Consider the following 13,712-nt stretch of genomic DNA (forward strand, 5'->3'; position numbering starts at 1 on the left):
TATGTTATAAAGGTGCATTTGGTGTGCAGACCTATGGTAGACTGTCTTAATTGGTGACCTATGTATGTGGTCTACCTGTGATTTTGGGTGCATAATGTAATGGTGGCATATATTCTATGATCCAACAGTTGCCTAATCATTGGTCTGTAAGCACTGTCTGCTCTGAGTGACTTGTTGTTTATGGTTAGATAATGACCTGTGGTCTTTGTTCTGATGCTGCCTTATTGTTCCTGGTCTGCTGACAGTCTATAGGCAATGGTAGTTTGTGGTCCATTGGTGGCCTATAGCCTATGGTTAGGTGATGGGCTAAAGTCGGTGAACTGATAGTCACCTAAAGTCTATGATCTAATGGCGGCCAATAGTCTGTATTCTGACAGTGACCTTTGATCTATAGTTCATTTGACTTAAGAAACATTATTGTCAATATTTAGAATCCCTACAAATCTTTATGATTATATTGACTGGTAAAATATTTTTCTATCTCGCATTAATTACAATCACATTTCCTAGATTACAGTTACAATCATATTTTCCTCCATTCTGCTCATGTGACCTGGCATTTAATTGTGTGAATTTTGGTCAGTGACCAATCTATGATCGGTTGACCATGGGGTTATGGGCCTCCAATGCAGGTAGAAAAGTGGAGAACAGCGATAAGGTACTAAAAATAATCTCAGTGTATTTCGTAAATAATCTTTGCATAGTGTTGGCATACAGGGATAGATTTATCTTATTAATAAATAAAATTTTATCTTACTCTTTGTTCTCTTTGAGATATTTGAGTGTCATCCAGGGAACAACAAACAGTACCGGAGTCCCTGTGGAGGAGGAAAAATATCAGTTAAAAAAAAGAAATGTATTGCAGTTTAACAGTTTTTAGATATGGCAGCTGAATTATTTTAAGGCTTTTTTTCATTTGGTGATCTAAATCTCCAGATAGTGAATGTATATTCACTATACAGTAACTGTGGAGGAGCAGAGTTGTCTACTAAAGACGAGAAAGGCCTGAACAATTCTACTGGAGAGGATAAACCATCATGAGAGATAAAACCTAGATCAGGGGTGTTCAAACTTTTTGCAAAGAGGGCCAGATTTGGTAAGGTGAAAATGTGTGGGGGCTGACTACTAACCAGGGTTAGTGTGGGTGTGGTCTGTGTGGGTCCCGCACAGCACACGCCCATCAGGGTCACGTGAGGGATTCCCTGTGTACAGAATCGGAGTGGGCATGGTCCGTGTGGGTCCGGCACAGCACACGCCCTCTAGGGTGATGTGAGGGATTCCCTGTGCACGGAATCTGTCAGTGCGTGGTCAGGGTGTGGTCAGGGCGGGGCCCGAACAGCACACGCCCACTATAATGACATAGGGGATTCCCTGTGCACACATGGGGACTCCCATCCTGCTGAATATGCCTGTCGAGTAGTGGGACGATAATTGCAAGGTGGTTAATCAACTTTAATGAAATATAAAATAGCTTTTTTTGTACACTTGTATTTTATACTGTGGTCAACAGAGCTGGCAGGTTGCATATTATTGATTTTATGACAGAAGCTGTGGGCCGGTGAACACGGGCCGCTTTTGGCCCCCAGGCCGGACTATGGACATTCCTGACCTAGATAATCTAGCAAACCTGGAATTATTTGTTTAAAGTTTATTTAAATTGTCTATTACGTGGGAAACCTCTGAAAACTTGGCCTATGTCATAGCAGCCCACAGATTGAATTTTTAAAAGGTCAGTGAAATGGCAGATGTATTAATATAGCTTTTTGCACGTCTGGAATGATTTTTTTTTTGTAATAAATCACAGTTGTCGTTTTAGTATTTCTTACTAATTTCAGCTGCAATCTGGTTCAGGATTGAAAACATTGGCCACGAAAAGCAAACCATTTTTAGGAAATCTATTTGAGCTTTTTTAGGATCAGCTAGATTGCCCTAGAATTTTTTTCAGTCTTTGAGTACTTTAGAATATCAGTCCAGAAATGTGGTTGGACTAAAGAGCACCTCCTTGTCCCCTCATTGTCATATCATACGTAGGAGCTGTCTTTAGTCTAGGTGAACTAGACAGGGGTGATAACAGGACTCGGAACGATCAACAGGTATTTACTTATTTTAAATAGATGGAACAAAACACATGTAATAGTAAATGTAACTAAAAGGTACAAAATATAAAAAGTGTATTGTTAGAGTGTACATACATACAGGTAGTCCCCGGGTTGCATACAAGATAGGGACTGTAGGTTTGTTCTTAAGTTGAATTCGTATGTAAGTTGGAACATGTACAATATTTAAAAAAAAAATGCAATTAAGACAGATGTTTGTCTCAACATAATATTAGGCAGCATGGTGTCAGTTACTGTATAAAATCCTCACTGTGAGTTAATCACAAAGCAAAAAAAAAACCTTTATGGAACCTAGACATTTATTAACTTCTGGAGCAAGCGGTGCTTTGATATGCAAAAAGAAACACGTATAGTTTGTCTAGATCATTAAAGAGTTGCAAGAGGCCGCAGAAAGAGCTCAGTAAACCTCAGCTGTGTTTAGCAAAAGATTTCTTCTGCAAGTCATGCAAACTGCCCCCTCACCCTTCAAGCCTCTTTTCAGTTCAGTTCGTATCTACGAGGCGTTCATATGTCGGATGTCCTTAACCCAGGACTACCTGAATTTAGGTATGGATACAAATTGGATGCAAAATTGGAACTTTCTACTAGTATCCTAGATACTCATTGATACAAAATTGGAACTTTCTACTAGTATTCTAGATACTCATTGATACAAAATTGGAACTTTCTACTAGTTTTAACCAAATCATTAAAACATATTATTAACATGTTGTGGCTTTTGCAGACATCAAAGGCACCTCAAGGCAAGGATGGGTGCAGATTGTCTTCTAACATCCATTTTTTAATTCAAGCATAAGCCAGCCTCAGGGATTTCCTCCTGCTTCCCTACTTTTATATTAATAGACATGCATGCTCATACTCAAAAAGGGTTTGGTTGAAAGAAATGGTCTTGCGCCAGTCATTCATTGTCATTGGGTTCATCCACTTACCCCATCCAAGGTACAGGTACAAGGTGTAATTGTTCTTCTCAGAGAACACCGCTCCAATTAGCACTTTATACAGGTAAACCGCCTCCACTACAAACCAATAGTGATTGGCCAGAATACAATACTGCATTATTACTTGTGCCGTACGACACCCAACTGCAGCCTGTAATAATGACATTCTATGTTAAAGCAATGCCTATATATCAACTAAATAAAATGTTTAAATAGCTTTGTATGAAACACATAATCATTTGTCTTGTTTCACATTGAAGGAAATCATTCTTCTCAATGGCTGCAATTAGACAACTAATGCAGATGGGATGACTAGTTAGAATACAATAAATTTCGAGTTTCAAAACTATTTGTTCAGTTTGAACAGAAAACATAAAAATCTCCAGGACTGAATAAAAATGCATCAGCATCAAATGTAAATAATCTGTAGGAATATTTTTTGCAGTTTTGTCCTTTCAGTTGCACAGAATACCTTAAATGTCAATGCGTTTCGGAAGTCTTAAGATGCCCCCTTCTTCAGGGATCACATATTCAGGAGGGCAGCAGTTGACATCCTATAATTACATTATTCCAAAAGGGAGCATAGTATGACCTTGGAATACATTGGCATTTTAGACAAATCTTTAAATGAAGAAAAGTACTCAACTACAACAATCACATCTTCAGATCATTTATGTTGTTTGGCAATTGCATATTCCATTTCCCTTGGAGCTAATCCACTAATGCTTTTGGATTTATACTTGAGTATAAACTAGATTAACCCCCCCCTAAAAAAACCTTAAAAAAACATTCAACTATAATCCCCATCTGATCCAATACCACTGCAACTCCCGTTATATGGCAGAGTACAAAACACATTAAATACAGAGTTTATTTATCATCTGGAATGTATGGCAATATGGTATGATATCTTTTACCAATGGGGAGAAGAACAAAGTGACCCCAACCTTGTTGCTGATCAGGACCTCCCAGTCAGAGACATCAATGATTTGCATTCCCCATCTCTTCTCCTGCAAAACATCCCTCACAATGACCGAGATTCCACGTAGAGCAAAGGAGAAGAACAGATTGGCGTGGATGTAATTCCGTGTGCAGCGCAACTTTCTGGAGAGATATCAAGAAATCGGAAGATTGTGCCAGTTAGTAAAGTCATCAGGGCTGCTCAAGAAATGGGGGGAAAGCCCACTAGGACCCAGGACCCACCGGCCTAATGTCCTGCATGTCAATAAAGGAAGGGTGGGAACACTTACCGACACATGGTAAGGATCAGCAAGGATGACAGGAGCGCCAACAACGACACCGAATACCCAACAGTGTATAGGGCTCTAAAACTGAGTAACAAGTCTCTTGTCACCACCTGGAAAACACAGACAAATCATTCATTCATCAAATACCTTCTTAATATTCAAATCACAAATTTGGTAACTCTGACAGGTGCCCTTTAATTATGTTACACAAAAAACAAGTTAAAAATTACCCAAGGAAATGAATGACATTTTGCAATCTCCAGGTGGACTTGGGTTTGGGAAATCAGAATTTATTAATCTACTCAAATTTCCTACAGAATCATTATTGCATTCCAAATGGACCGGAATAATTCCGCAATGTTACATATTCACATTTATCAGTAGTTGAATTTTAAACATGTTGATTTTTGCCAGAGGATAACAAAGTTTACTTGTCAAAACAGGCAAACCCAACTCTTTCTCTATTCATGGGATGTGCGAATTGCTAATATAAATTTGATGCCTGTGTTAATGATAAAAATTGTTGCTGAATTTGAATTGTAGATAATGGTATGGCAAAGAGAAACGATCAGGATGCTAAAATTATCTATCTATGTGATTTTCTAAACTACTGTAAGATATAGTAGGCCTGTACTCTTTCTATCTAAACATTTAGGCAATTAATGTAGTATGTATCTATCTATCCACCCACTGATCAACCTATCTCCCCATCTATCCATGTTTATCTATCACCTATGTATCAATCCATCTATCCATCTATTGATCTATGTGTCCATCTACCTATCCATGTTTGTCTATCTATCTACATTTACTGTCTACTCACTGGACTATCGATCTATCTATAAATCTATTTACCCATATATCCATCTGTCTATCAATCTATCCATTGAACTATTTTTCTATTTATCCATCTATCGATCCATCTAAGTACATCTATCTACACATTGATATGCATCTATTGATCTACCTATCATCTATCTATCTATCTATCTATCCATCCATCCATCTATCAATGTCTATCTTTCTACCTATCTGTCTGTGGGTCTATCCATCTCTTTATCCACACATCAATTTATCTATCGATCCATCTATCTATACATCAATTGATTGTTTCATTTATCTATCTGTCCATCTATCCACCCATCAATTTACCCATCAATCCATCTGTCTATTAGTCTATCTCTTGATTACTTTTTCTATCCATCCATCAATCAATCCATCCATCCATCGACCCATGTGACTATCTAACTTAATCTATCTACCCATTGATTTATCTATTGATCTATTTATCATCTATTTATACATGCCAATCTTTCTACCTATCTATCTATGAATCTATCCATCCATCTATCCACACATCATTTTTTTCATCCATCCATTCATCAATCAATTCATCAATCCATGTGTCCATCTAGCTACATCTACTATCTACCCACTGATCCCTCTATTGATCTATCTATCATCTATTTATCCATGTCTATCTATCTATCTATCTATCTATCCAGATATCAATTACCTATGGATCCATCTATCTATTGATTAATTTCATCTTGTGTCCATCTATCTAATATTTACCCATCAATCTATCAATCAATCAATCATTTATCTATTAATCTATCCATGTCTGTTTATCGATCGATCTATCTATCTATCTATCTATCTATCTATCTATCTATCTATCTATCTATCTACCTACCAACCTATCATTCTAATTTATAAAAATCATAATAATTGTTTGTGGATCCCACATGTAGGTTTCTAATAAGAACACACAACAAGAGTTGCTTCCTTGCAGGTACTCTTCATCTAATTGAAACTTTCAATGAGGCTACATAAAAAAAGAAAGAGCGGTAGGAATCACTGCTCTGATCCAGTCACTATTTATTTAAACTTGAACAGGATTTTCTTTTTTTCAACAAAATATAAAAGACAAGCACGCAAGGCATTTAAAAATAAAAAACTCAAGACTTAAATTTTGAAGGTAAATTTAAAAAATGCAATAGTTCATATTCAATTTACTTTTTTTTTGTATTCGGTTTTCTAGTACTGATAATAAAGAAATAGAATAATTTCCCGGCCACTACATTTAAAATAATAATTGGAAAACAAAATCCTACAGTTTAACCTCACCTCATCTCTTGTCACCTCCATCTCATCATCGCATTGTGATGAGTTCCTCCAAGCCTGAGTCCCATTAATCATCTCCCACTGGCCATCTAGACCCCAGCGTCTTGATACCAGCCCGTTCTTCACTGCCAACACACACAGAATTTTCTGTCTGAGAACAATCCTGTACATTCTGAAACACTTAGCAATGTCAAAATGTATTGAATTATGATGAAACAACTTAGGATACAGGATGACTGCATATGGGGGTTGTATTTAGTTAGCTTCATGCATACGGGACAACCAGAATAACTTTCTTTGCAAAGCTTCACCCCTTGTATCATATGATTATTTTAAAGATTTTTTATTACTGAGCATTTTTTTCACTTTCATTTAATTTGTTTGCTTTATTTGTCAGTGTTGCATAACAAGAAATTATGAAAACATTCGAACAGGCTTTCTTTAAAAAAAATATAAATAACATTGCCAGAAACATCATTTTTGCATAATTTAAAATTGGACAAATTAAAGAATTCAATATATAATTTTTATTAAGAGTACAAATAACTTAAAAACACATTTGTTAAATATATTTTAGGCTATAGATTCCAAAGAAATTAAAACATGTTTTTGCAAAGCAATACTGCCAAAGGAAAGTCCAGTTTATTCTAACAAATACACATGCTTTGTTGCTTTATGTAATAAAAAATTATTTTTGAATAAAAAGGTCTAAAAAAATGTTCTGGCCCATTAAGGGAGGTGTACAAGCACCAAAGCTTAGGTAGTTAATAAAAGCATTGTGAGAATATACTATTGGAGACAACACGGGGCCACAATTCTGGGCTGTATACATAGACCAACAAACTAGAGATAAAGAAAAACAGTTCCAAGCTTTCCCTATACCCCCCGCACCTCCATTTCTTAATATTTCCTTATTATTTTAATAGATTTCCATAAAACTAATGTGATCTATGACCATACCTTTCTGGAACCAGGGAAGATAATAAGGACAAGAAACACTAGTGGTAGCCCCGGGTGTGCCATCTGGCCAGCAGGCATACATGTCAAATGTGCGGTTACAGTGCAGCCCTATAAAAAAAAAATAAAAGGAGAATAAGGTGGAGTAATGAGATTGTACAACACACATAAACTCAAGAATGACCATTACAAGAAGACTTGGTGCCACTAAGGAAGATTTCACCATTGCAAGGAAGGGGATGATATGGGGGCCACAATTCCGGCACAACATGTTCGGAAAGCTAAGAAGCTTTCAACAAGATTGGCAGTAGAGATTATAGTACAGGTAAGGTTAAGTGATAATTGCTTTCTTTGCAGGAATTACTTAAACAAAGAAAGTCGCAGAAGGTAGCAACCCCCAGGACCGTCATTGGGGGGGGGGGGGGCAAGGGGTACTCCTACCAGGCCCCAATTATAGGAACTTGACTTTTTTCTATCAATGTTGGAAATTTTAGATATGGGGAGGGGGGACAGGAAGTTTACCTAGTATGGGGTTCAGAGATTTTTGATGGCAGCCCCACCAACTTGATTCTTTTGAGAGCAATCTAGTGTTCATTAGGCAAATAGGGGTTGAAATACTACAACTGTTTAGCAAAGTAAATTATCTCCTTTTCGCTTAGCTTGGTGAACGAGGTGAAGCTCTGCTGATTTCATATATATATATATATATATATATATATACCCAACAGTAATATACTTTCTGCATGGTATGTTCAGCAATATTTACTTGCTTAAAAATATTTAAACATTTAAGTATAGCTAACTTTTTCCCTTTTCAATCTGCCCATTTAATATTAGATTCCCAATAATGACAAGATTCATCCAATTAAGGCTATAATGTCATTTGCTTTATGTATTTTTTCTCTTTTTTTTTTGTAGTCACTGAAAAATAAAGCACAAATTAGCCCAGAGTCTATTTTCCTTTCAGTGACAACGTACAAATTTGAAAAGGATGGTGTCAACTAACCCAAAGGTCGAGGTGTACTTGTCATCCATTGGTAGCACTCATCTTTATATCGCATCCACTCTTCAACTGTTTTTTCCAGAACCTTTCCTGCAACACTCTGTAATAAAGATACCAGAAAACAAAGCTTTTTTTCACATATGTAATATATAGTATTAACTCTGATTACACATTCTTGTATTCTTGACATTTAACAAAGTATACCATTGTTAAAAGATCAGGAACATTGGTTTCTTTTTGTTGTTATAGAAAGTATATATTCAGAAAGTCCTGATTATCACACCTGTCTAAGCTTGGTGGACATCCCATTCCAAAACCAGGGCTGTCAATAAGGGGCTGTCCTGCGCTTTGTGGCTATACCAGCTTCCATTTTTCTGGAAAGGGTTTTTTTCAAGAACTTGGAGCATGTCTGTACGAATTTGGATCCTTTTAGTCAAAAGAACATTTGTAAGACCGATACTAATGTTTGATGAGAACATTGGCTCAACATTGGTGTCCAAGGACTTTAAGGACCTTAGCATTGTGCACAGGGGGGAAATAAAAAGGTTCTCCAAACTTTTGCAACATGTCTGGAAGCATTCAGCTATCTACGGGTCTTTGTATGTTGGTAACATTTACAGAACCCTTCCATTGGGAGGGTTGTCCTCCTAACTTTGACCATAGATCAATGGCGGTGATCTGATGTCTACAAACCTTTGACTATATAGTGTACTTGTGACATCACAGTATGGCCATCTATGGCCATTTTAATGATTTTGAGATGTACTACACAATTATGGACAATCCTATATAAATGCTCTTAGGTTAGGGGGCTTTTAGTTAATTATCATTTTCTGATTAGCCCAGCATTTTTATTATAGCTTACATTTAGCCTAAATATACTTATCAGGATCATTACTATCCAGCTTGCCATGCTCAATGTAGATTTGAGCTGCTTGTGCTTGAACATGGTGACATATTCACTTTCAAAATAAGTGAATAGAGGTCATGGTATGCATACATACACCTCCAATTAAATATTTTTTCTTCAAGTGACTTTTACACTTTTATATACCTAATGCTCCTTGGTTTTATGATTTTATTGGAACATTGGAGACATATGCATGTCCTCTGAAACATTGAGACCCACCAGTGTGACTTAAACATGTCAAACCTCAACCTATTATCTCATTGAGTTATTGTTAACCATTGTTGACCATTCTTAGCTAGAAGCATCCATGTCTGACCCATGTATGACCCTAAAACCACATTATTCCCTATCAAATAAAGGTTTCAGAACAAAACCAGCAACGCAGATCATTTTAATTATTCATATCATGTTGATCCTATTGATATGCATCAAGTAAATCCTTCTATATCCCTTTCATTAAGCACATTATAGAATATGACGCATTAAGGTTGTTAAACAGAATTATATAACACTGCTCATTATAGAGAAATTATTTCCTGCACTACAGAACCCCGTGAATAATTAGAAATATTCAATGAATGTGATGAGCAATTGCACATAATTAAAAACTTGGTCTCCAACGCAGATCACCCTAATTATAGAAGGCACAAGAAGATCCTACTGGAACCCTGATGATGGAAGGCTACAAATGGAACTAATCAGGTGCATCTCCTCGCCCTAATTTTATATATTCAGATTAGTGTTCTATTGCCATCAATGTATTTTTAATGACATTTTTAATGGTGGTTCTTATAAAGGGTTGTGACGCCAGTTTATTCAGGATTATATTTATTAATGCTATTAAAAATACTCTACTTTTAATCACCAACTAATAACTTTGAGTGGGGAGGAATACAAAATGAATGTATTTTTATTGATACAACTCTAAATGCCAACAATAACCAACATGCCTCTTTGTAAAGTGCTTGGGTATTTAGACATTTTGCTATTTTATATAATGTATGTATGTATATATATATATATATATATATATATATATATATATATATATATTAGTCTTTTTATGTTTCCAAGATTTTTATTAAAAGGAAAAATAGTGAAAAGCTTTACAACAAACATTCCCTGACCTTTCTAGCTCTATGCACTGTGAAGTCATTCATTCCCAAGGATCCTCAAAAATCACACCAGAAATGTTAAATTAAAATCCACTCCAGTAGTTAGACACATTCAGCTTGACTTGGTCTTGTAATGTGGAAGATGTTTCAGAGCTTTCCAAGCTACTTTATCAGTTTAGAATTGACTAAGTTGCTTAGAAAGCTGTGAAACGTCTTCAACAATACAAGAACAAGTCTGGCTGAATGTGACTAACTATTAGCAGTGGTAAAATGGCCTGAATATATGGAAATCTTAACATATACTTTGGGTTTCAATCACTTTCTAACAGTTTAGATGTGTTTTTACATCACAGAGCTGGTGGGATTTTGAAGATGAATTAAAAAATAATTCCTATAGCTATAGAGATCAATGAGGGCTCGTTGTAAAATTATTTTACTGCCTGTTTTTAAAATGATAATACCTTGGTGTGGCTAAAGGAGCAGTTTAGTTGAAACCAACTTTATCTCCAAAAATGTACTTTGATGTTCCCCCATTTCCTAATGTGTACAAATGAACATTCTCATCATCAAATCATTTTCCTTTTTCCCAGGTCTGTATTTCCCCTTTTGGTACCAAAGCATCAGAGAAATTTAGAAATCGGTTTAATTTTTTTTTAAATTTTGGTTCTCATTTGGAAATTTGTAGCTACATTCAGCTAAAGGGAAGATGGTGCAATGGGTATAAGGTGGAGTCAGAAGACCCTGTAAAGATCAGAAAATATGCTGTTATATCTTTCGTTGCTTGGTGGTGCTGCCTACATTGCAGTTCCTATTTTCTAAATTAATCACATGAAAGAATATTTCGTCATTATTAGGCTCTGAATAGTCCCAGACTGTATACTGGGTCTTGACCTTGTTGAGAATAAGTCTTCCTGATGCTAAGACCACCACCGTCATTAAAATGCCAAGTAACAGGTAGATTGTGGCCAGGTGGTAACGTTGGATCGTACTATTTGATGGATGTGCATTGAAAATTAAAAGCGATGGAACTCTTTATGGACTTTCCGGACGAAAATGACAATTGTCCATTTCTCCTCCTTTTAACTTTCTCCTGCTGATCCAGGGCCTTTAATACCCTAATGGAAAGCATGCATTGTACTTCAGCTTGACTTCTCGTGTTTTTCAAGTTCTGTTCCAAAAAAAACACTAAAATCAGAGATCATCTAACTCAGCAAAGCAACTAGCATTTCAGTCTCAAATTTGTAATAGCAGTCAACATATATGTCTCACCACTGTTTTACACATGAAGAGGTGGGCATGAAAGTATGCAACTGCCCTCAGGCAAGAAAATGGTTTGGTTCTTTAACATAACAGCTTGATACAACATTATGTAATTACAATGAATGAGGCAGCAGGGAAGACAACATTGTTGTCCCACTTTCTGACCTGGTAAAAAATTGCTCCCCTAGCTGTTCTCTTTGCTCCACCAATGACCTACTAATTATTTCCTCACTCATAACCTCATCACACTCATGGCTCCAAGACTTTTCTAGAGCTGCCCTGACTCTCTAGAATGGTCTTCCTCTTCCTATTCGGCTTGCTCCTACTTTCTGCTCATTTAAAGGGCACTCAAAACCCATCTTTCCAAACTTACCTACTTGTCTTCTTCTGTCTCTTAAACCCCTCACTACTTACCCACCATTCCATATCTCCCCTCCTTTTGTGCATTACTTTCCCCATCTCCTAGATTTTAAGCTCTTGGGGGAGGGTCCTCTGCTCCTCCTGTGTCACTGTCTGTATATGTCTGTCATGTTTGTTATTATTATTAATATTACTAATAAAAAACTAATATTACCCACACTGTACAAATAAATTAGGAATCATATCAATGTGTATCTTTATGTTTATTATCATTTAATGTCATTTTGACCCAAGTCATGCATGTCTGAAATACTACCTTCATCTATTTTGTTCTTAAAAAAACTTAAATTGGAAATTTAAATGTAAAGATGTTCTGTAACTTCCTACAGAATTATTACTGAATGTGGAATGGGCTAAGTTATTCTCAAGATGTTTTTTTTATACATTCAAATGCATTATTATAGTTGAATTCTAAATGAAGCTATTTTTGTGAGAGCAAAACAAAAACTTGTCAAAATAAGTAAAACCAATAGAGAAACTCAACTGGCAGTTTCTACAAATTACTAATGTAAATGTAGAAGTAGATGGTGATAGGACAATGTGTCTATTTTACATGCAGTTAAGAGGGTGCAAGGGCTGCTAAGAATAGTCAGATTACTTGGTATAGATCAGAAAACATGTTAGGAGATATGTGTTATCCAACGATCCCACGTTGAAAGCCAAATCAGTCTAGCGCACCCCCTTTATCTCACCGATGGCATCACTTGCAGCAAAAAAGGAGATCAAGCACATCCGTCCATTGCTCTGCAGCTTGCAGCATCCCTAGTTTCTTCTGTAGCTATGCCCACAATTGGCTACTGGCCCTTTATAGCTTCCCAGCCTCCAGTTGCCCATTTTAGTGTTTAGCTAGGTTGACCTGCTAGTTCTCTGATCCTGTAATTGTTTGCTGCCTGGAACAATCTTTTCTTGTGACCCTAACTCTGCTTTGACTCAATCCTTAAATATCGTGTCATACCTGTGTATGACTATTGGCATGTATGACCATTCTTTGACTTGCCTCTGCTGGATCTTTGGATTCCCTGGTTACTCACCCTGAGCTGTCTGTTTTCCCATTGTGTCCTGTGGGCTCCTGATCCACTATCACCCTTCCCAGACACCAACCTTTGCATACTAAAGTCCTGGGGCAACTGTGTGCTGGGATGGCCCAACTACCCTCCCGATGCTGATCCCCCCATGGTGAAGAGGTGAAGAGACTTTAGAAAAAATCAGTATATTTCAACGAATTATCTATTTTTTCATTTTTTTTCTATATCCTACTGTGGATAAATTCTTCTTGACAGCCACATTCTCCCACATGCTTAGTTCAGGCTTGTATCAATTTAACAATCCATCTTGAAAACATATTCAACGCTTGTGTGGGATAGAATTGATAAAGCAAAGACATGACAAGATAGCACTGTCCACTTCATCCCAGCAGCCTGATTTGCGTTTAATCAATATTACATGTCAAGTATTCAGCTGGCAGCACACAAAACCTTCCTTCCACGAGCCTGCCTGCTGGAATACTTCATTGGAGAAGACTTGTAACAGCATATGAGGCGCACAGCAAATTATTGCACATGGATGGCACTGATTTTAGAATGCTTATGGCTTGATAAAAATAACATAATGAACAATA

The 13,712-nt window shown here is 36.7% G+C and overlaps 1 protein-coding gene across 1 annotated transcript in view; it reads right to left on the minus strand.

Moving 5' to 3' along the window:
* The window catches only part of LOC140334764 (glucagon receptor-like), a 50,620-nt gene that overhangs the window by 11,794 nt on the left and 25,114 nt on the right, over nt 1-13,712 (minus strand). Inside the window, exons 3-9 of the mRNA XM_072417005.1 lie at nt 8,393-8,489; nt 7,390-7,497; nt 6,433-6,554; nt 4,306-4,412; nt 4,003-4,159; nt 3,047-3,206; nt 758-818 (exon numbers count right to left, since the gene is read on the minus strand). Of these exons, the coding sequence (XP_072273106.1) occupies nt 758-818; nt 3,047-3,206; nt 4,003-4,159; nt 4,306-4,412; nt 6,433-6,554; nt 7,390-7,497; nt 8,393-8,489 (812 nt within the window). The remainder of the gene's footprint in view (nt 1-757; nt 819-3,046; nt 3,207-4,002; nt 4,160-4,305; nt 4,413-6,432; nt 6,555-7,389; nt 7,498-8,392; nt 8,490-13,712) is intronic.

This window comes from Pyxicephalus adspersus, chromosome 7, assembly GCF_032062135.1.
Source record: "Pyxicephalus adspersus chromosome 7, UCB_Pads_2.0, whole genome shotgun sequence".
In the NCBI taxonomy this organism is placed as follows: Eukaryota; Metazoa; Chordata; class Amphibia; order Anura; family Pyxicephalidae; genus Pyxicephalus; species Pyxicephalus adspersus.